The sequence below is a fragment of the Halyomorpha halys genome, unplaced genomic scaffold (assembly GCF_000696795.3).
Source record: "Halyomorpha halys isolate HHAL.00 unplaced genomic scaffold, Hhal_1.1 Scaffold390.1, whole genome shotgun sequence".
Lineage (NCBI taxonomy): Eukaryota > Metazoa > Arthropoda > Insecta > Hemiptera > Pentatomidae > Halyomorpha > Halyomorpha halys.
The window spans coordinates 1554821-1578802 of record NW_027112043.1 but is presented as its reverse complement, the minus strand read 5'-3'; the positions used below and the strand labels follow the sequence as shown (position 1 = coordinate 1578802).

General features: G+C 29.6%; 2 protein-coding genes across 8 annotated transcripts in view; one reads left to right on the top strand and one right to left on the bottom strand.

Annotated features, from left to right (window-relative positions):
- Window positions 1–6008, bottom strand: part of LOC106682117 (transmembrane protein 272) — a 25719-nt gene extending 19711 nt beyond the window's left edge. For 2 of the 4 annotated variants that reach the window (XM_067049972.1, XM_067049971.1), the window contains exons 1-5: window positions 5825–6008; window positions 5527–5653; window positions 5331–5444; window positions 5122–5244; window positions 3535–3675 (exon numbers count right to left, since the gene is read on the bottom strand). In XM_067049972.1, coding sequence (XP_066906073.1) covers window positions 3535–3675; window positions 5122–5244; window positions 5331–5444; window positions 5527–5653; window positions 5825–5869 — 550 coding nt within the window. In that variant the 5' untranslated portion in view covers window positions 5870–6008. Of the gene's footprint in view, window positions 1132–3534; window positions 3676–5121; window positions 5245–5330; window positions 5445–5526; window positions 5654–5824 lie in introns of those variants that run through there. The other 2 variants (XM_014422805.3, XM_067049968.1) reach the window with 2 other exon arrangements.
- A 54-nt stretch (window positions 6009–6062) lies between these two features.
- The window catches only part of LOC106682115 (protein tumorous imaginal discs, mitochondrial), a 26118-nt gene continuing 8198 nt past the window's right edge, over window positions 6063–23982 (top strand). Inside the window, exons 1-8 of one of the 4 annotated variants that reach the window (XR_001343350.2) lie at window positions 6063–6257; window positions 9839–10062; window positions 12533–12775; window positions 14654–14822; window positions 15010–15141; window positions 15223–15416; window positions 15480–15702; window positions 22538–22647. Coding sequence is in view for 2 of the 4 variants with exons in the window: in XM_014422802.2 (XP_014278288.1) it covers window positions 6086–6257; window positions 9839–10062; window positions 12533–12775; window positions 14654–14822; window positions 15010–15141; window positions 15223–15416; window positions 15480–15702; window positions 22538–22623 (1443 nt within the window). In the remaining 2 variants the exon portion in view is untranslated. The other 3 variants (XM_014422802.2, XM_014422803.2, XR_001343351.2) reach the window with 3 other exon arrangements.

The window sequence follows — 23982 nt, the reverse complement described above, 5'->3', positions numbered from 1 at the left end:
TTTTTCATTCCACAAACAACTGCGGAATATTGAAAAATAATTTTTAAATTCCCAATTTTTATTATCTAATTACAAAAAATTTAATTTCTACATTTATTTTTTCTTAACTGCCTGTTATTTTAATTTCCTTTACAAACGGCCAATTATATTAACGATAAAAATGGCTGAAAAATACTAATCAACCATGGAACTAAGCAAAGCAGGAAAACCTTATTTTCCTTTTTAATAGAAAACACTAATAGTAAAGAGTTGACTAAAGAAAAGCCTATTTATTTAATTTAATAACAATTTACAATCCATTATTACATTAATATTTTTTTTTTCAAACTTCTTTAATAATTTATACAATTGAGTTTTTATGTAGATTTTTCTTTTTAATTCTTAACAATTTTTAAGAATTTTAATACAGTCATATCCTTAAATAGTTTTAAATTTATTTACAAGCATGCATTTAATTATTTTATACCATGGTTAAACTCAAAATCTCTGAATGTGAAAGAAAAATGCCATGTAAATCTAATATAAACCTTCAATGTAATGATGAAGTTTCTGATACAGAAAAAGACAGCACTAAAGTTTGTGAGATATATTAATATTAAATCTACTAACTTCAATATTTTTCTGACTATTGTTCTTAATTTCAAAACTATATGAAAATAAACAATATTAAATACTGTAGCTTTATTAATCAAACATTACTTAGATAGATAAAACAAAACATATTTGGTACAGAGGGAGAAAAGTTATGGTTAAGGTAATAATTACAAAAATTATAATTCATTATGCCTATAAGGATATGAGAAATAACTGCAAATTTTCTTTTAAATAAGAAAACTGTCCGAAACAAGTAACAAAAATATATTTCAATGTTCAAGTTATTTAATATACTTACCAGCTACCAATCTCAAGTTTATGGGGACGATGAATTGTCTAGCTGGTTCATGCGCATTTGAGAATGAGCAAATGTAATAACACATAAGCTAATTGAACACAAACAAAAAGTGAGTAAACTAAGAGTAACGTACACTATAGTAATTTGCCAGAAAGCAAAAAGATACACTGTTTTGTTACAGTAAGGACCCTCACGAGGATCGTAGTTTGGTTTATATTCTTTATAGACCCAATAAGATCCTGGAAAATACATGAACAAAATGAACTGCTTAAAATATAGCTCTATAATAAATAAATGAATTAAAGTATTGAAGTTATATAAATACAGAACACAAAATGTGCTTATCATTTTGGTTATTTTTTTTTCAAAAGTTTTTTTAACAATTAGTAAAAAAAAAAAAAAAAAAAATTAAACATTAATAGTCCAGCTGGCAGGGAATAAAGGTTCAAAGTAGTAGATGTTCAAAACCTATTTAATTTTAAAGGTTAAAGGTTAAAGGTTCAAAACCTATTTAATGTTAACTAAATCTATTTTGTATCATTTTATTTATAATCTTAAATACTTTCTTGAGACTGGTTAATGTTTTTTAAATAAATAATTTAAATGTTATCCATTATAGTCTCAAAACCTTTTATTTTCTTAATAAGTCCGACGTTTTGGCAAATTCGGCCATCCTCAGGGCTAATCTTTAAATAAACAGCTTTTAGTACATCTATGATCCTCAACAATTCAAAATACTTAACAATATTATTTATAATTTATCTTACCTTAATACAATTTTTGAACCAAATAATTTTAAAACACAACTTCCTGCAGGGTATTCTGCCCAGGTCAAAACAACAATTTCTATGAAACATTAAAACATTGGGTAAACATATTTTTTTGTTAATAAGCATATCCTACATTATGTCTAATTACTTAATTAGTCAATTTTCACAATAAAACAAAAATTAAAATTCTTTATCACTGCCACTTATTTGTCAAAATTTAACATAATATATATATAGAAATTGAATTGACCTGGCCAGAATAGCCTGCATGTAGTTATTTTTAAAATATTTGGTTCAAAAATTGTATTCATGTAAGATAAATTATAAATAATATTGTTAAGTATTTTGAATTGTTGAGGATCATAAATGTAATAAAAGCTGTTTTGTGATAGATTATCCCTGAGGATGGCCGAATTTGCCAAAACGTCGGACTTGCTAAGAAAATAAAAGGTTTTGAGACTATAATGGATAAAATTTAAATTATTTATTTAAACAACTATTTTGTATCTTTACTGACTGCCACCCGGACTCTTCCTACAATCAACTTCATACGGTCAACTATCTTCCTTCAAAAAGCAAAAATAATTGTATTAAAAAGTTAAAATGGGAATTTAACCAAAATGAGAGAATAATTTTAAAAGAGTATAAAAGTAGACAAAACTAGTTTTTACTAAAGAAATATGCCACAAATGATTCTTAGAGCTGATAATACAAAAACATCCCAGAAGCTACGACATAAATAAGAATAAAGTGATCACTGGCCCTTCCCTACCTACGACCACTATGGATACTTACAAAGAAATATTTTTAAATTATGCATGCAGCAATGATGATTCAACCATTGTTTATATGGCTATTTTGCAAGAGATAGAAAATTAATAAAAACCAGAAGAGATAAAGAGTTTATTAAAATATTTAACTTTTTGAATGCGACAAATTACAATTGGAAGGTTTATTGATATGGGAATATAGAGTGATAATCTCCAAGCAACTAGGACAGAGTCCTGAAGAAGGTGCATTGATCTCATCTCAGGATAGTCAAGGGTATATCTTCAACATGTTCATAAATGTGGTGGTCCAGATAGGATAGTGATATTGAAGATCACACAAGGATCAGTCAAAGGTGTTTAGATAATAAGGCCATCCCGCCAAATGCTTGTATGATATCATGGGAATGACTGGGGAGGGGGGCACTGGCAATGATAACATTTTGATCATGCTGAGCCGATATGAGGAAGATATTAGCTGATAGTTCTTGACTCTTATTCCAAGCAGATTAAGGCAATTTCTAATGCAAAAGCAGATTAAGGCACTTTCCAAGAGCATGGCAGCGGAAGCTACCATGAAATTAATAAAAGATTTATTCGCATGATTCCTAGACATACCATTTGTGACAATTATTCCACTTTTTTCTCTAAAGAACCACGGAAAATAAGTCAAAAATACTTAATGTACAAGTAAGATGAGTTTTGGTGATGGATTGGACTATAGATGTTCCAGGGAGGAAAAGTTTTATTTAAATAGATTTTTGTTGTTGAATAATCGCATTGTTGTATGCATACTATGAATTGTGTTAATTTGTATTGTAGAGTATCTGATGATGGGGCCATGGCCCTGAAACATTGTTGTTGATATATTAATAAAAAGAAGTTTAAAAAGGAAGAGTTCTTGTGTTAATGAATTCTTTATAAAAAACAAGTTCAATGTTAATCGCTGGTTTCCATGATACATTACATGTCCCATTATATGGTACAGAAAAGTAACAAGATTTAATAATCTAAATGTGACATATGCCATTATTCTTTATTAATAGTCCCCATTACTTAATAATAATACTTTCATTAAATATTTTAAAAATGTGTCAATAATTACCTAAAAAAAACCAAGAAAGCATGAAGCAAGTTATCACTGATTGAAAGGAAGATCTAGGCTCTTCTTCATTGTCATTCCTATTCCGAGCACGTTTTACTCTGTACAATATTTGCAAAACTTGCTTGAGAACACCAACAAAACCTTAAACAAAAAGTAAATCAAAGATTAATGATCATAATTTACAATACATACATCAACATGCTTTTAATACAATTTGGTGGTCAAATAGAAAAAACTTGTGACAATAAATTCTGACATATATAATTCATGATAAATTATTTTATTTATGAAATATTGAGTCTATTGTATAATCCATCTTCATTGTATGATCTTTCTATTTACTATATATTTGTTTATTGTATACTCCTTTATATATTTCATGTACTCGTATCTAATTATCTTTTGTTAAAAATTGTAGATATATACTTTTTTATCTCTCTTCTTTATATAATCTTTTATCTTTAGTATATCATCGTATACAATTGTTCCAATCTCCTTAAATTATTGTTTTTACATTTATACTATATTTTTCTGAATATGATGCATGTTTAAACAGCACCTTGGAACATTATCCCCCGTTATTCTTTCTTACTACATACTTCCTTCAAATTATTATTCTGAATTATTTATGAAAGTTTATATTACATAATTACATTAATAGTAAAAAACTACAAAATCAAAGTTTCAATTTGAAGATTAATTTTAAAAACAGGGAATAGCAGATCATGGTATTGATATTTTTCTTTGAGAAATTGAATATCACTTGAAGATCTATATCTTTCATCTTAACAATTTCATGTTTCTAAAAAATTAATTAAAATGAAATAAACATTATTATTAAATTTATAATTTCTAAGATCCTTTCTATTTCCACTAATTTTGGATGTTAATTCTATATTGTAGATATACTATTTATAATCCAATAATGATAGAGAGTTGCATTAATCTATACATTGAAATATTTGTGGCCAGTAAATATTATAAAATACGTAAATGACTGACTGTAAGTGAATACAAAGGAGATGGTCAGGGCTGAGGTCAAGAAGAAACAAAAAATAGTTCTCAATTGACTTGAGTCCGTTGTTTACATCTCCAACTATCATATTAGCCCAGATGAAGACCTACACTGTGGGTTGGAATGTCAACAATGAAGAAATAGTTGAGAACTATATTAAATTTTTTCTTGACCCCAGCCCTGACCATCTTCTTCATATTATAAAATACCTACTACAAATGAGCATGAATTACTAGCTGTCAGTAAAAAGATGGAATATATGGAGTCGAGTCATCATTAATGGGGTCTTAAAATTTTCTTCAGCTCAGATACTACAGTTAGTCTACACATGGTTTAGAGTAGTTGGAGTGGAGTTATAGTTGAGGGCCACTTTTATACTGAAGCACATATGGTTCTATAACGGGTTCCATTCTGAATCCCTTCAGCAGTTTTAAGATGTACAAATAACAATTTTATTCTGACAAATACTAAGTCAGAGATGAGAGGCAGAAAGATAAAGCAAACACATTCTAAATCCAATAAGCAGGTAAGTATGAAAAAAATGTAAGTTTAATACTGTGTTTAAGACTTACCTCCCACGAGCAAGTAAATTGGAATAAACACGTTTACAGGGCATTCATTCAAATAATGTAATCCAATTAGGAACATCGCCACTGGTACAAATATTGTGATACCAATTGCTATAGTACAGCCAACTGGAAACAGAAACAATAATTTCAAAATTTGAAAATAAATAATCTACAACACTATATACTAGATTTTAAATATCATCAAAACTTACTAGTACCAACAAGCAAAATAATCAGCTTCTTTAAAAAATCTATCGTTCCAGAAGACTGTTTATGTACCTCCCTAACTCTGCCTATCACTGACTCATATGAAGGTGGTGGAGCTCCTAAAATAATGAAAAGTCTTGCTTGAGTACAATGAATTTGGAAGGGAACAAGCACTAAAAACAATACTGGAAATAAACTAACTCGATGGATCCATTGCTTCTTCATATGTAGGTGGAGGACCTCTTTCAGTAGCTTCCATTGTAAACTGAACTCTTTCCAATGAATTAAGGACAGTTGACTGTTGTTCTGATCTATCAACTGGTTCATGCTTAAAAAGTTAATAACAAATTATTTATAGGACTTGATGATATAAATATGAAAATGGCCTACATAAATCACTAAAAACATTAGTAGTAATACAAACAATTAAGAAACTAAAAAATCAATAAATATTCAGAGATTAAAATATTACACAAAAATTTCAGTGACAGATACATACTTCATTGATAGAACTTAAATAAACTGTAACATCTTTGGAAGCCATTTCTTGTCGTCAAAAAATACTTAAAAGGAAAAAAACTCTTAATTTTTATAGCATTATTAATCTTATAGACAGTCCATTATAAATCCAATACAACCCTAACTACGTTCACTTCGACAGTGATTCCATATTTCGAGGCCAGTTGATAACAAAGACTAATGAAATGCATCGAAACGGGACTTTTTTTTTTGATAAGTTGGTAGTGATTCAGTTATCATCATGGCCGCCACGAGGCCGTTGTGCAATTATTTTCGATTTAAGCATGTAAATTTTAGTTTTTTGAATTTAAGTAACCAAGTACACATTCGTTTTATTCATAAGTGCTGTGATCCAAGACTAACGAGCAGTTTCCTGTTTCGAAAACCAAGAAAATATAACAATTGCATTGTAGGTAAGTAAGCAGAGAAGGTTACGATATTTAACGAAATTCGCTTTTAATTTTCATCTAATGAAATGTCACCAACGAATTTCGAAATGGTAATTTCAGTCATCATACGATTTGTAGAATCTCTTCATTTGATGAAATGTATCGTCAATTATCCTTGTTATTATCATAATTTTTCTAAATTAATGTAATACCATGTTAATATTCAACTCCCATGAACAAAATTTAGGTTTTCCTTCTAAAGATGTATTTATCATTTTGTATTGGACATTATTTAAATCTTTTTTGAATAGATTATTGAGTAACATAGAAGAAAGTGTATGTCAAGTTTGTGAGATTAAGACTATCATAGATTCTGCTTAATAAAAGGTTTTAACTTGGAGTAGTTGAGCTCCAGTTCTTACACAAATGGCTGTTTAGGTGACTACTGTCATCAATAGATTTTTGTTTGTTTTTAGTATTCTATAATTAACTTGTTTGCTCAGTTATTAACTTTATGGTCTATTTTAATATCATATCAGAAAGGCTTTGAAAAACAAAAAGAGTATTGAAGTAAGCCACGAAATATATTAAAATTTATTCCTCATGATATCTCAACTCCTCTCATTACTGAAGAGTATCCTCTTTTCAGAGTGGTGAATGACCATCTATGTATCCCTTATCCAAATTTCTGGTCCAGTGACAGCAAATCTCCAACATCCTCATGGTTAATATTAAGTAAATTAAAAACATTAGTGATTAATATTTACTCATTCTTACTGTTACTCTGCTTTTTGCAGGTGTAACTTTAACTCAACATTACCAATGATTACATTTTATTGTTTAGTAAATCTGCTTCAGTGATGTCAATTGTTTGTGAGTTCTATGTACCAATATTTGCCACTTGGAACAGAAAGTTAATTTAAAAATTAATGACGAAAGGCATTGAATTTGACTGAAACTGAGAGGGTATTTAGCCAAACCCATTAGAATAAAAAAATTGTTGATACAAGGGACTATCCACCTCATATCCACAATTTTTCCTCGATTGATTACGTGATAACCCATCTCATTGGGTCAACCTGTGCGATTCTCTTTTTCAGCCCCATATCATACACAGTTCTAATTCAGACAATCTTTATATCTCAAAATGACATTATTTGAGTAAATCAGTTCATAAACTATTTTTAAAGATGCTTAAAATTTGATGTGTGCTTATATTGTCATTTTATACAACTAGCTTGTACTTTAGGAGTAGAATTTACTCATTGATATCAGTAAGCAACTAAGGAGTAATTAATTATATTGTTTTAGGGTTATATAAAAACAAAAATCACTTACTGAATGTTAAAAGTATAGAATAAAATAAAAATTTTTACCTGGCAGAAAAAACATAGACTTACTACAAAATACAAATACTTAAATACTATTTAGGCAAACACTTTTGAAATAATCAGTAGCTTTTCACATTATTTTCTTCCTTATGTAAAGGCTGATTTTCTTGTCTTAGACATTGAAGTACTAAGAAGGATATATGCTTGACGCTTTAATTCCATTGTTGACCTGTGTTCAATTTGAGGTTCAAGAATTTCCCATGCTCAATTGTGGAACGTGTTTCTATTAACTACATATCTGTTCGATTTTTTAATTGCTTAAGCATTTAAGAGGTTGAAAAACCATTGGGAATCGACTTTTATTTTAGGCAATATTTTTCAATTAACTAATCAAGTAAATTGACTTCAGTTTTATTGTGGTTATAAAATGGTTCACACAAATCTTTGTTAGGTTGAAAATCCTTTGAAATTTCAGTTTGGTTTTTACAAAGGGTACTAACATACATTAGACCTTTGGTTTATAGTAATGTTTTGAACATTGAAATAATGTTAAGCTGATTGTCTCCTATTATATTTCTGTAAAAGCCTTTTCTGGTTCCACCAATGAAGCCATAGGTCCACTCCCAATTTCACTCTTACATTGCTGGTAGCTATATATTCAATGTTCTATTGAAGTTGGTTATAACCTATACTATTATTATTTTTGCTTTAGTTGGATCATAGCTGTTGATTCCTGCTTGGTCAAAAGGAATAAACAAACCCAATAGATCCTTTTAAGTTGAAGTCAGGCCTCAATTTGCATAAATATAAATCACTTTATGGTGTCAAGTTATAACCGATGACAATGCTCAACCATTTTTTCATTGTTTATATGTCCAAACCCCTCTGCAATGGCTGAGTGACAGTCTGATCTTGTACCTAGAATTGTTCTTAACCTGTACAATTTATCTGGTCGACCAACATCATATATTGTAAATGAAGAGAAGGTAGTTGACTGTGGATGATATATAAGTGGAGAAGATGGTTGGGGGTGCGGTCAGAGAATAACACAAATAAGTTGACAAAACTTATTTAATAGTGCCAATGTTTTGGCCTGAATTTCTAGCCTTTATCTGGGCTAAAAACAAAGAACAAGATAACTACCAATGAATAAAAGAATATATAGAATGATTAAAGAAATCAGTTATGGAAAAACAAAGAGAAAGAAAATATATTTTCTTTGTTTTTCCATAACTTTAATTTTTCAATTATTATTAAATTAAAATATTCATACTTTGTTGTTTCTTTGCACTATATAACTTTATATTTTTATTTCCTTAATTATTTTATTTTTCTTCCATATTTAATTACCTATATATACATTTTATTTCCCATGTCTTTCAATACTTTATTTTAATCTATTTTCATTCTGTACAATTATTTACTTTGATCATTCTATATATCCTTCTATTCATTGGTTGTTATCTTGTTTTTTGTTTTTAGCCTTGATGAAGGCTAGAAATTCTTGCCGAAACATTGGCACTAATAAATAAGTCTTTAACTTATTTGTCTTATTCTCCGGCCACATCCCTCAACCATCTTATCTTCATTCGTGTATTTCTTAGTTGAATTTATATACCTACTGTATTAGCATCTACCATTGTGAATGTTTTGATGCCGTATTTAGCTGGCTAATTTGGAATACATTTTCTGAATGAGCAGTTGCCTTTGAATGCTAACTGCTCATTTTATTGGTGTTAATTATATGGCTCATTAGGCAGGAGTGCAAATAGTTAATAAACAAATCATTAAAATAAAAACATTATTTAATAGTAATTTCCTTGAAATGCCATGGGGGCAGTAATCAACCAAATTAGTTTAAGATGATAATTTAAAAAACAAAGAATTTGGTTATGTTGTAGATTGATAAATATTTTTTACATTTGTAATGTTATCACAGAAGTAGACTGCCATTGAACTTATATACTAAAATACCTATGTATTATCTCTGTAATTCGTCTACTATTGCCAATCACTGTACTTGTTTGGTATTAATGATAACCATTTTAAGTTTAAAGAGAGGAATATGTAGCCTTAAGCTGATGCCACTTTGTGTGGGTTGTCTTATTATTATTTGATGCATAAGATGATATTTTTTTAATATAGGATTGATATTATTCGTCGAACATAAATGTCAGATTGTAAGCATATTAGCTCAATAAACTACTTTTTTCCCTCATTTTTTGAAAGTTGGTTTTTATTTTATTTTATTATTTATTTTTTTATTGTTTGCAGCTTTTTTGGCCCATTCTACAGATGGTTGTAATTCTAAAAGCTTTCATACCAGTAGACCCCTATTGAAGAGGGATTATTATGAAATCTTAGGAATTAGTAGGAATAGTTCTTCTAAAGACATAAAAAAAGCTTATTACCAGTTAGCTAAGAAGTATCATCCAGACACAAATAAGAATGATCCCAATGCTGCAAAAAAGTTTCAAGAAGTTTCTGAAGCTTATGAGGTACACTAATATTCTCTATTTAGCGAAATATAGTATTTATATTATCAACATGTTTTATTATTTTTAGATCATCACTTGTGTTATTTTATTTTATGCATTTATTCAGGTCTTTATTTTTTTAACCAAGTCGATTCAACTTATAATTTATCACTTGCATTAAAGAAATTGATAACAGAGGGAGTAATTTTGGTAATTGAATACCTCAGCTCCCCCAAAATGGCGGACCCGACTATGGACGACAAGGAAAAAATTGTATTTAGATATATGGATAAATAATGAGGACAAAATAAATAAAAAAAGATGAAAAAATAATAAAAATGTAGAAACAAAAAAGTATGTTACTATAATTTATTTTAAGTTTACTATACCATGCCTATTTATTATTTGAATCAAAACAATTGTCTAAATTGGTATAAATATTACTTCAAAAGCTTAAATAGTTAGTGATTGTTTTATAACTGATATCCATAGATTTATAAAAAAAAACAATATTTTTGTAATCTGAAATAGTTTATGCAAGACAATGTGCGTTATTAGTGTATTTATAGTATGATTTAGGTAAAAATAAAAACAATAACAAAAATAGTTTTAGTTCCTTACAAATATATCATTTAATATCTTAAGATAAGTATATGAAGTTTCAATAAATTATCAGGTTTATTAAGACTATTGAAAACCAGGAAAAGTTAAGTACACAAAACAATTAAACTCTCAAGAAGAGAGTGTTTGATATAAAATAGTAATATAGCAACAAATTTGCATTTAAAATACTAAAAAATCATATGTAATGGTATGTCAAAAATATTTTATTTTAATAAAATAATGCTAACACACATTTCAGATTACAAAAATATTGTTTTTTTTTAATATATACTAATAACTTACATATTAAAAAAATTATCTTGCATGAACTATTCCTTTGTCTATTTTTGTGTGGTTATCTGGTATAAATAAATTGGGAAAAAATCATTAAAGTTATCCTCTTGTTTTTATTATATTTTTACTTATGAATCTAACACACTAACTGGAAATTAAATGAACCCATGTATGCTTTCTATCGATATTTTCATCAGTTGTGGAAAAATATTTAAAAAACAAATTATCTTTAGACAGGAACTTATGGTGTTACCACAAGTCATATTAAATGCTACAAATCTATGGATATCAGTTATAAAACAATCACAACTACTTAAGCTTTTGAAGTCATATTAATACCAATTTAGTCAATTGTTTTGGTTCTAATAATAAATAGGCATGGTATAGTAAATTTAAAATAAATTATAGTAACACATACTTTTTTGTTTCTACTTTTTCATTATTTTTTCATCCTTTTTTAATTCATTTTGTCTCCGTTATTTATCCATATATCTAAATACAATTTTATCTTTTAAACCCAATATATATTCCCTTTATATTTTCCCTCTTTAACAAATATAATATTATGAGATGATTGTTGACCCTGTATAATATATATGAGGAGAAGATGGTTAGGGGTGGACTAATATGCTATTTGTTTAATTAATATAACAGTCAGGCAGTCCGCTGATTGTCAATTTTGTATTTGACAGGTGCGGGCATAAATAGAAAGATAAAAAAAAAATATATATATCTCATGAATTTGTTATAAAAAGTTTTTGTTATTGTTATTAATTTACAGCTCAAGAGACCCTTATTATTATATTCAGATTAACCATTAAACAATTTTCTTATTCTTATTAATTTACAGCTCAAGAGAACCTTGTTATTCTAGTCAGATTAACTATTAAACGATTTTCTTTTCTTATTAAAAAAGTACCAAATAAAATAAATGCTTCCGATCTATTTTCAGGTTACAGAGTCTAATTTAGTTCTTCTAAAGTATAATAAATATTTATAAGTTAGAAGAAGTAAGTAAACGTATATATTATAAAATACTTGAAGAAGTTTGTCGGGGGGTGCGGTCAGCAAAGAACAACATAAATAAACAAAAACATATTTATTTATTTTATGCCGACGTTTCGACCTGAGTTTCAGGTCTTCATCAGGGGTTGTGTCGCAGAGGAGGGAAAGATAAGTGAATATTATAAAATATTTATAAGTCAGAAGAAGTAATAGCAACTGCTGGCAAAAATCGTGGTGTATTATAAGATAACCTTTAACAAAGGGAGAAAGGAGTAAATGTGGAGGGAAAATTATCCCTCTTAAAGGATGGTTCATTTCGTAACCTACCTTAAGTCGTCCATAGTCGGCTCTGTTCAGGACCACCAGTACACTCTCGTCTCGAAAAAAGGGACTTCCGTCATTTTGGTAGAGCTGAGGTAAACAATTACCGTAATTTTATTTTTTCACCTCAAATAAAATGAATGACTCAATATGGCCGTCCACACTGATTAGTTTGTATTCCTAGAACTTGTTCCTTTAAAAAAAAAATGGAATCTTTGGTAATTAGCTCAAAAGTAACATAGTGTAACAGTCTCTTTTCTGCTCCCAGGTTTTAAGTGACGAAAACAAAAGGAAACAGTATGATCAATGGGGCACAACTTCTGAACAGATGGGAATGGGAGGTGGTGGAGGTGGGCCTCGTGGTGATATGGGTGGATTTAACTGGCAGTACCGAGCAACTATTGACCCTCAAGAACTCTTCAGAAAGATATTTGGAGAAACACCTTTTGGAGGAGGCCTTGGATTTGATGATTTTGCTGAATCAAAGTTTGGTTTTGGATCAGCAGAAGAGGTAAGATTTCATTTTGAATAAGACTGCTCAGTAATTTTTAACTATAGGAAGTTATTTTGATGACATGATGTGTTTTAATGTGAACTTTAGTTATCCATGCTTTCTATAAGAACTCTGTCAGAGACCAGACAAGTTAAAATCAAAATACAGTAGAATCTCTATGTGCTCACATGTGCATAATATTAAAAGAAAGTAAAAAACTAATTTTTATAAACTCAGTAATTAATTAATTTTTTTTCTCATAATCCTCATTTCCTGGCTCTTGCTGAAGCTATATTGCATCTAAATATCAGTAGATGTGGATTCTTCATGTTTTTCAACATTGTTTACCAAAAATTTCCTTTACGAGGCATGACTAATTTTCAAAGTTTCTCCACATTTTCCTGATGTAAAATAATCTCATTTCACCAGGCCTAGTTTAAAAGTGACTGAAAGAAGGGCTAGGAAAACAATAGAGGAGAGGTTTAATTAAATTAATATTTTCAGAGCAATCTTTATAGTGAAGTTAGAGGTTAGGTGTTCCTAGAATTGGGGTCAGGAGGATTGGATTTGCTAGGCTCTACTGTACTTGCAATATTGTTATGCCTTGGCCTTAAAATAGGTCTGGATCTATATTAGTTCCATTAATGAATAATGGTGTATAAAGTTGAGGTAAATTAAATAATGATGGAAATTAAGTACATAATTTAGATATAATTATGTTTTCTAAAGAATATACTATTAGCGTAAATTTCAATAAATAAAATTAAATAAACATATAAATGTAACTACTAATATTTTAGTTTTAAAAAATGATTTAATGTTGGATGTTGATACTACTGTGCATTTTTATTTCTGTATTAAAACAGGGGAAATCGTTGCAATACATAAGAAAATACAAGTTGAATTGTATATTGTTTTGAATGAGTTATTTATGAAAGTTTTGTACTAATTTCAGCAAATTTTTCTTTCTTACTTAATCAACTATTTGTTCCCAAAAAACTTTGATTGATGGTCATCAATTTTAGGAATGGAAAGGATTGTTTAAATAACAGTTTGGAAAAACAAATTTATTTTCAAAAAGAAACAATTAAATGGTCTTTTAAGATCTGAGCTTTTAGGATAAATTAAGATATGAGGCCACTGGATTTCATTGTGATTTTACAGAGTAATTAAATTTGGAAGGTACCTGCAGTTTCATATACATGATGGAATGTACATGACATGAGAAATCTGATTAACAAAATAAAATCTGAAGATTATTTAGGGAAGACCAACAATAACTAGAAAAAACTGATTTTATAGAAAGCATCTATAAACTATAAGAGAGAAAACATTCTTTTTCTTAAGTTGACTCAAGCCTTATAGTACGTATACAGTAATAGATGAATGTTTATGGTCACACACCTAGGAAAGCTTTACATTAAACGATTACTTCTCTGTTTCTATTGGTCGTATGGTAATGCTCTATAAGCTTCCTCAATAAACAGTCTATGTAACATAAAAGGAGTTTTCTGAATCAGGCTGGTGGTTCTTGATACTTTTATGTTGAATCTAATAAAAAATTTAGTTTTATATAATAGTATAGATATAAAATCTATACAAAATATAATTTATTTTATTTTATATAAAATATTCATTTTTTATAAAACATAATATGTTGTAGATTTATGATTAAACTTTAGTTTAACTATGTAAATCTTATGGTTTTTTGTTATACAATACCACCATCATTTGAACTGTCCAAAAAATCTCTATAACTCTAAACATTTTAAAATTTGATCCATGTATACTTGTAATTTGTGATTCCTCATTCCATTAAAATTTAACTTAACACTTGTTGACTGTATGATTCATAAATTTCTTAAGTTTTTAATTCCAGTTATCTATTGGTTTTAGGTTATATTAAAACTTACCTTTTCACAAGCTGCAAGAGGTGTTAATAAAGACATATTAGTGAATGTTGTAGAAGTATGTACAAAATGTCATGGTAGTCGTTCAGAACCTGGTACAAGACCAGTTCGTTGTACGTACTGTAATGGAACAGGTTTTGAAACCATATCAACTGGTGAGTATATAGTGGTTTTTCTTTCATTTATTCTTATTTATTTTTCAGTCATTTTATAACTTCTACTTTTTTATCATCTTGAAAGCAAAATATTTAGTTAATTTTTTCAAATAGCTGAAGCATTTTGTATGAGCAGTTATTTTCATCATAATGGAACTCATTTTGTATTGTTACTTTAATATTATAGGTCCTTTTATGATGAGATCAACTTGTAGATATTGCCATGGAACAAAAATGATGATCAAGTTTCCTTGTACCGAGTGTGAAGGCAAAGGTAGCACAGTGCAAAGGAAGAAAATAACCATCCCTGTACCACCTGGTTTGTTATTTATTCAACTTTCTTGTGTTTCTTATTTAGAACCTGAATACTAATTTTATTCTAACACTATTCTGTTTCTAGGTGTTGAAGATGGGCAGACAATAAGAATGTCAGTTGGGCAAAAAGAATTATTCGTTACTTTCCAAGTTGAAAAGTCTGATTATTTTCGAAGAGATGAAGCAGATGTTCATACAGATGCGGAAATTTCGTTGTCCCAAGCATTACTTGGTGGTACAATAAAAATACAAGGTGTCTATGAAGACCATTTCATTCAGGTAAGAATCTATTTTTCTTTCTTAAAATTTAATTAATATAATACTAATTGTTGATTTTTATAGATTTCACCTGGAACAGGTTCCCATACCCGAATTCGTCTTGGTGGTAAAGGTTTAAAACGTCCCTCCGGAGGAAGTGGGGATCATTATGTTCACATAAAAATAAATGTTCCAAAACATCTTTCAGAAAAACAGAAGTCACTTGTTGAATCTTATGCCAGGCTAGAAGAAGGTACCCCTGGCACAATCAGAGGAATTTCTGACAAAGTCAATGGGAAAACTTCAGGTATCAATTTTTAACATAAAGAAAATTATTATGGATACTAAAATTTGATTTTCGCAATGATCACATTATTAAGTGAATTGCAAAGTTTAAACTGCTCATCTCAGGATTTATTCAAAATGAAATGTTTTGTTCTTTTTTCACATACTCATGATATTTCAATATCTCACGTGATATAAAATACATATAACTCAGTGATTTTAGAAAAAAAATTGCTCAAGAAGTCCAATGGTTCAGTTCCAGCAGTTCAAAGATTCAATTTTTTGTTTCTACTTATATTATTTTCATTTTCAAAGATGATTTCCCTTTTCAAAATTTGTAATTAATGTAAAACTCATTTTCCAAGAAGTTAACACCCTCTCTACTTAAGAATATATATTTTATATATAAATATTTTTATCTTATACACTTTGATTTTATTGCAAATCTTAAACTAAATATCTTCATTATTTTATGTACTGTAATGGCATAAATGCAGTATATGTACTGCATGGGTACAAATAAAAAAATGTAATTAAATTAAATACTAAGACCATTTACAAATTAATCATTGAACTTGGCATGAACAACAGATACTATAATTATTTTTTTAAATTAATTTACTTGAGATTCTTAGTTTTGAAATGGTTTTGATTAATTTTGGATTTGTTAAGTATGTAGTGTGTATTTCACTGCTATCTTTTAATACTTGGAGATGTGACAAATTGAAGCTGTTCAGATTTTTATTTTTATTATGAAAGAAAGTTACAAATTTTTTTTTTTTTTTTTTTGCAATGAACTTACTATTTTTTGGTTTCAAATACTTTAAACATTTTATACTTTTTTAATGGCCTTGTTAACTTAATGAGTGATTCTATTGCACTAAATTTCATGATATGTGTGAAATTTGAAGGTTGCTATGTATGTATACTTACAGAAATTAAATCCTCAAGTAAGAAAATATTATTTCAGTTAAGTGATCATACCCAAACAGAATTGTAGCCAGAAAAATGCCCATTTTGAACAATGGAGTATTAATATCCCTGAAAATCTGAGAATGGAGCAAATATTTCATATTTGTGTCTCTACTATTGTGGCATAATAACTTGTTGTTTATAGATAATGCTCTAATCTATGTTTTCCTGGTTTATCCTGTTAGCTAGAATAAAATAATTATATTATTGTATTGTTATATATTTCCTAAAAATATAATTTAACAATAAATTATAAATTACTGTTGGTTCAAGTTCTTTGCAAACACAGTAAAAATCTATTTCCTACATTCACTTCTCTGATTGAATCCCTTTAGAGCGAACAAGTATTTTTGTCTACTTTATAATGGGAAAAAAAAATTGTCTCATCAGTTCACAATTGTAGATATTTGTGTCTAAGTTATTTTAAAAATAATGATGGCCAAGTTCATGTTCCAATGTTCAAATTGTATGTTTGAAGAGTTACTAACACTCTTTCTTGATCTTTTATGGATTATGAATTTAGATTAAAAACCTGTGTTATTACTTAAATAGTTTCCCAGTTAATAAAAATTATGATTCTACATTATTTAGCTCAATGGAGGAGAGAATGAGCAGCAAGCAACACCAGTATTCCTTTGACGTGGTATTCTGTGAGAGATAGTTAATATTCAATTTATAATTGGTTATAAAATAAATTGATATTAAAAAGATTATTTTTTAATAATAGTATCTTAGGCCAGTAATAACATTGGAATAACAGCCTTAACAGTTTATACCTTGACAATATTAATATAAGAAATGTTTCTTAGTTTTCTTAATTTAATTAAAACAACAAAATTTTTGACAAGAATTCAATGACTGAGGGTGCTGTTTAAATTTGAAAAGGTTGAACATAGCACAAGAAAATTAAGAATTTTTTTTTTTAAACTTTAGACTACTAGCTGTACAAAACACTAAAATTTGGTGGTCAATACAGAATCAAGTAAATTCCATATTTATATTTCCTGAAAAAGTACAAATTTCATTATTTGCTACAAAAAATTATTACTAAAATAAATAACTAAACAAGAAAATAACATATTCCTTAAATATTAAAATAAGATATTCTTCTTCTGGTTCTTTGCTACCACTCTCCAGTTTTTCATTCCTGGCAGTGTTTTGGCATCCTGCTTCGCATAGTCCTCCCCTCTGAGTTTTCCCGTTCTCTACTTCTTGCTCAGTAGAGATTTCCTTCTAGGAATTATTTTGGAGTATCTTCCATATTCATTTGGATAAACATGACCAGCCAAGTGAAGATGTCCTATCTTTATAAGCCTGATATCTTCTCCAAAAATCTTGTATATTTCTGCATTTTTCCATTTCTCTAGTGGTCACCAACCTTGATTAGAACAAATATTCTTCAAAGGATTGTTCTCTCAAAAATGAGGATTTCATTCTCCTTGGCTTTCTTTAGATTACCCATCTCTGATGCATACATGAGAACTGGATGGATCAATGTTTTGTAAAGAAATATATTTGTTCTTCTTGAGATAAACTGGCTGGTGAGATGCTTCTGAAGCCCAAAATATATCCTATTGGCACTGGAAATTCTTTTATTTATCACAATAAATATTTTCTGAGCTAAAACTAGAGCCTAAATAAGTAAACTGGTCTGTCTACCTTCTGAAACTTGAAGGGGCCAATCTATGAATCCTTCAATGGGATATGTTGTTTTCATGTCATGTGTACACATGTACTTAGTTTTGTTTTGATTAATTGTTAGGCCCATCACTTAAGCAGCTTCCAAGAGGTCAAGAAAAGCATTTTGTAGTGCAGAAAGAAACTAGCAACAATATCTATATCGTCTAGGCTTGCTAATAACTGCACAATTTGCAATACCATTGCAATGGTTTGGATGCCAGAATCTCTAGCAACTTTCTCAATAGGTAAGTTAAATAGCAGACAAGCCAATACGTCTCCTTGCCTAAGCCCTTTGTTCGCGGAGAACTTTTTTTTTAATTTGGTACAAAAGCACTGCGGCCAATAAGGCCTATTGTGCACCAATTACAAACACGCCAGTGCTGCAATCAGTATCACAGCACTGTGGTAAGCTCATTAGAGCGTAAGTTTGGTAGATTCAAAGAATCTTAATAAGCTTAAGGGTTTGATCAGATTGCACAGCTTGGGATCCACCCTAAACAGTGCAAACCGGTCACACCAACAAATAATATGATAGGCCGTCTCATCCTCAGCATTGCTGAATCTATACAAGGATGACTCTATTAGCTTAAGGTTAAACATATGTTTATTTAATCTACAGTGACCTACAGATCCCTGTAATTATCCTAAGAGAGGTCCTGTTCAGCTAAAGCAGTTCATCGCTTCATTCCCTATGGGGTTCATCAAGGAACAGCTTAGCCTGTCTTAGTCTTTTATTAAGCCAATAATGCTTGGCTTTTAATCCAAAGGCCGCCTTTATAGTGCTCTTGGCAAAGCTTAGCCTACTGCTATACACAGGCTCCAGTGTGAAAGGAATGGTTTCAGAGCCATTCTTAGCAAGTCTGTCTGCATGTTTGTTGCTGGTGTTACCGCAGTGATCTGGCACCCATTCAATTCTGACTCTATTTGTGCGTGAGAGTCCGTTGATTCCTGCATAGCAGTCATCAACAACTCTGGAACGAGTTAAGGGGCTACTGAGTGCCCCTATTGCAGCCTGGCTGTCTGTGTAGACGGTGATTCTTCTACCAGAGAGCCCTTCCTCTATAAGAGTACTAGCGCAATGATTTATTGCGAGTATTTCGGATTGAAATACTGAAGTGTGTCTCCTTAAGGGAATAGATATGTCTTCCAATTGTTTGTGGAGAACTCACTGGAAATCTCTGTCTGAATTTTGATGGAACATTTGGTAGTATCTAGCCTTATCTTTTTATGCTATCGTAGACTGATTGGAACTCTGCAGATAGATGATATATCATCATTCTTTTCTTATACTTTTTCCAAAATCATCTTAAGGCTGAAGATTTGGTCGGTTATTGATTGGTCTCTCTGAAAACCAGTTTGATACTTCCCAATTGTTCTGTCAGCAAACATGAAGAGCTTTGTGAACAAAATATCAGACAGCACTTAGTATGCATATTGGAGGAGCATAATTCCTTTATAGTTCTGACAATCAAGCAGATGGCATGTTTCTTCCATTGATCTGAAATCCTCTCTTTGATTCATATAGAAAGGATTAGTTCATACAATTCTTTATACAAGATTTCGCTCCCTTTCTTTAGAAGTTCTGCAGAAATGCTATCTTCCCCTAGTACTTTATTATTCCTAATTTTTTCAATAGCTTTTACAACATCCTTAAATTCTGGAGGGAATCGATTACATCATTGTCTGAGTTAAGGACATCTATTTGGTCCAACTCATTTTCTTCTGCACCTTAATTTAATTTTTGATTGTAATACCACACCCATCTATCCAATATATCATCCTTCCCAGTCTTCACTTCTTTAGTTTTCGGCTTGAATGGAGTTCTACTACCGTTATTGCTTCTGTAGAAGTTTCTAGTTTCATTAAAATTCCTGAATTCTTCAAGTACTTGGAGCTGTTGCCTTGCCCAGGCGCTTTTCTTTAGCCTATTTTCCTCTTCTCATCTCCTTTTATTATGATATTCCTTTGTAGCTCTTCTTGTATATTTTTTACTGATGATGTTACAATGGGTTACATTTTTCCTCTGAGACCAAAGTGCACATTCATTGTCAGACCATGATGATCTTCAATCCAAGAGTGAGTTTAGCTGACTTCTTGATTTTATCAGCTCAACGATCCCAATGATCCTTTAGTTTATATAAGAATTTTTCCCAGTTCTGACTGATATCTTAAGCAAGTATCAGGTTTTTTAAGCTTCAGAGTACTGTATTTCTTTTGAATCTAGGCTCTCTCATTCCTTGTACTAAATAATCTTCCACATTATTTTTGAAACAATAAGGTATCAATACTTGCTCCGCTTTACTTTCGCAAGCTTATCAAGTTAGACTTGTGTCGGCTGCTAATGAGGACATGATCAATCTGATTGACAATAGTATTATACAGCGATCTCCAAGCTCCTTTGGGGAAGTCCTTTTCAGGAATGAAAGTGCTTCCTTTTACTAAATTTTTGGAGACATAGTTAATGAGCTTTCTTCCATTCTCATTAATCTCTTTGCGGAGATTATGTTTGCTGATTGTTGGCTTGAAGATATCATCTTTTACAATTTTGACTTTAAAATCCCAAGATTATTTTGACTTCTTTCCTCGGGCACTCATCAAGCCTTTCATAAAATTCATGTTTTTTTCTCATCCTGCAAGACCTCAGTTGGAGCTAGGGTGATGAGGCTATAATTGAAGAATCTTCCTTTTATTCTCAGAACACAAATTTGGTGGCTGATTAGAAATCAATGACTAATCGCCTCATTTTTCCATTCACAATGTAACCAGTCCTGAATATGTGTTGGTTTGGATGGCAACTTTAATAAACAGGGTCCATGCGTTTTTCCAAGATCTGATTACCAATCCATCTTATTTTCTGGATTGGAATAATTGTCTATTTTCTTAAGTCAAATTGCTGTAGATGCCGCCCTCATTTGGTAAAGAGATAAAACATTCCATTGTCCAAATGTGATGTCCTTTTGGTGAATCCTGAATTCATTCTGGTTATTTCTTTTAAAGGTTTTGTGATTGAGTTTTAAGGGGAATGGGTTGGTTTTAAGATTGTTTTTATGGGGAATGGGTTGGTTTTGTGATTGTTTATAAAGGGAACAGGTTGCTTTTGTGATTGGGTTTTAAGGGGAACGGGTTATCAATCGACTGCCCCGGAGTTAGATGGAGGGTCTGCCTCCTCAGAGCTCCTTGACAAGCTCGAGGTCAAGTTGGCTGGCATTGTTCTAATTCATTGTCTACCAAGCTCAGTGAAGAAGCTTTTCCCACCAGCTGCACAGGGAACTACCAGACAACCTTGTCGGCATCTTCACTTCCTCACATCATAATGGGAACCGGCCATTCATAGGTTCCACTAATAGTCGGTACTGTATAGGTACACCTCCTCTGTACAATATCGATTGTTGGCAGAAAAATAAGATGTTTAAATGGGTTCCTTACATGTATCTATATTCATATTTATGGATCAGTGCAGGAAAGGAGGGTGTGCTTTAAAATTAAAATGTTACATTTAAAAATTTATGTATTTTTATTGGTTTAGTTAATTGTCTATTTTGCAAATATGTATATGTATTTGTGCATTCAAATTTAATGTGTTTGAAATTTGCTCCTCTCAGTTAAGATCTATAACTAGTATTTATAGAGACGCTAGTTTCACTGTTTGATTTTAATCTTTTTTCTTTTTAAATATGAAAGATAATTGGATTGTTGAAAAGGAAGTATCACATTTTATTTTTCTAAAAGTTTAATTTTTATACCGCTAATTTATCACTTTTTATAATTAATTATAATTTTTTTTAAATTAGCTATTCGTGTAAGGAGAAGGAATAAAAATGAAGAATTAAGTGATGAAGATAAGAATAAAGACTCCGTAGCCATAAAAGCTTAAATACACGTTCCCTATCATAGTAATTTTTTATAGTGTGACATGTTGAGGTCTATTCGTTTACTTTTCGAGTATAATAATGAAAAAATAGTAATTATCATCTATAAACTAACATTGAAGCCATGTGACATATGTCAGATCTAAGTTAATAAATTAATTTAGTAGTCAAAATCAACGAGTATTTGAATAAATATCCATTTTTTGTGTACCATCCTCTCCCATGAATCCCGCCATTGACTGATTTTCTATTATCAATAATAGATGATTTTCTTTTCTTATTTTTCTACAAAATCAGTTATTTAATTGAATACTGATGTCATAATTTGTTTTATAGACTCACAAGAACAGCCAATGGCGGGATCAGAAGTTAAGACAAAACCTGGAATTTTAACAAAATTAAAAAATGCTATTTTTGGCTAAATAGCTTACCTTTAAATAAGCACTGTAAGTTATTTATTTATTTTTTAAAATTATGTTTAATTTTTTATGTTGTACTTTGTATTAAATTTTTAATAAATAATTCTTTAATGGCTGTAATTATTCCCTTTCCTCAGTCAACAGTTAATTCTGATAAATATGATCACTGCATTTCTATTACTACAACAGCTTTATCTCTTTTTAACATGATATAAGTTTACTGTCCATACACACTTAAATGATTTATGTTTAAAAAACTGAAGAAAGTCTTTAAGTTAATAAGAGATACTTTATTGCATTGTTAAAACTCATTGCTTGAACTTTGTTTGATTTAATTACATTAAATTTTAAATGTGTGATATAAACATAGTCACAAATGTTAAATGTTCTATTGCCCTTATGGGAACTGTTAAAATATATATGTATGTATACATATATTTATATGTATATCTTTCATTATTGTTAGAGTAGGGTTTAACAATCCCTATTGGATATAAGATATAATTTTGTAGCAAATTTAAAAAAATTAGTCAAAAAATTGAATGTATGTCTTTTAATAACACATAAAAAATAAAGTTTATATTCGTATAGTGAAATAAATTATCCCAATAATCTGAGACATGTATCCTTGGTTCTCTTTAAAAATTTAATTGTTTTTAAATGATGAACTAATAAGTTAACCTCATGTTCACATAATTTTATATTTTTATCTTATTTAACTGTAATATCTAAAATATTCAATACATTTTTGAAACCTGATAGTGGCTCTAAAGCTATAAAAATAAATTAAATGTTTATTTCAATACATTAGTTGTTTCTATACTTAACCCCTCTCCCAGTTCTCTGAATCAAATAAAAATATGATATGAATACCACCGGGGAAAAACAGGTGTCCAAAAAACTTGAATGTGAGAAAAATAAAATCCAAACTTGGAAGATTCCTAAAAAAATTATATTGTTTTGGTTTTAAATGAACAAGATCAGAAAATTATTATTATAAATGTTGAGAGTTCATTAATTTATGATCATCACCTTTTTTTTCTCCTTTACACATGGACATAGCCTTTTATTCCCTATTGTAGGTATTTTTTAAACCCATTTATAATAGATATAGAATACTTTTTTTTTTTTTTATATTTGATTTCTAAGTGCTTTCCTTCATATGTTTTTACTCCCCAATAACTTATCTTAATAAAGATGTGACATCTCATGTTTTCCCCCCTATTGTCTTCATATATTTTGCTTTGAAAATAAATCATACTTATTTATTTATTTATTTTTAACAATGATTATGTAATAGTAGTTGATTATTCAGTAATAAACAAAATAATGTATTTTAAAGTTGTATTTTATAAAAGATTC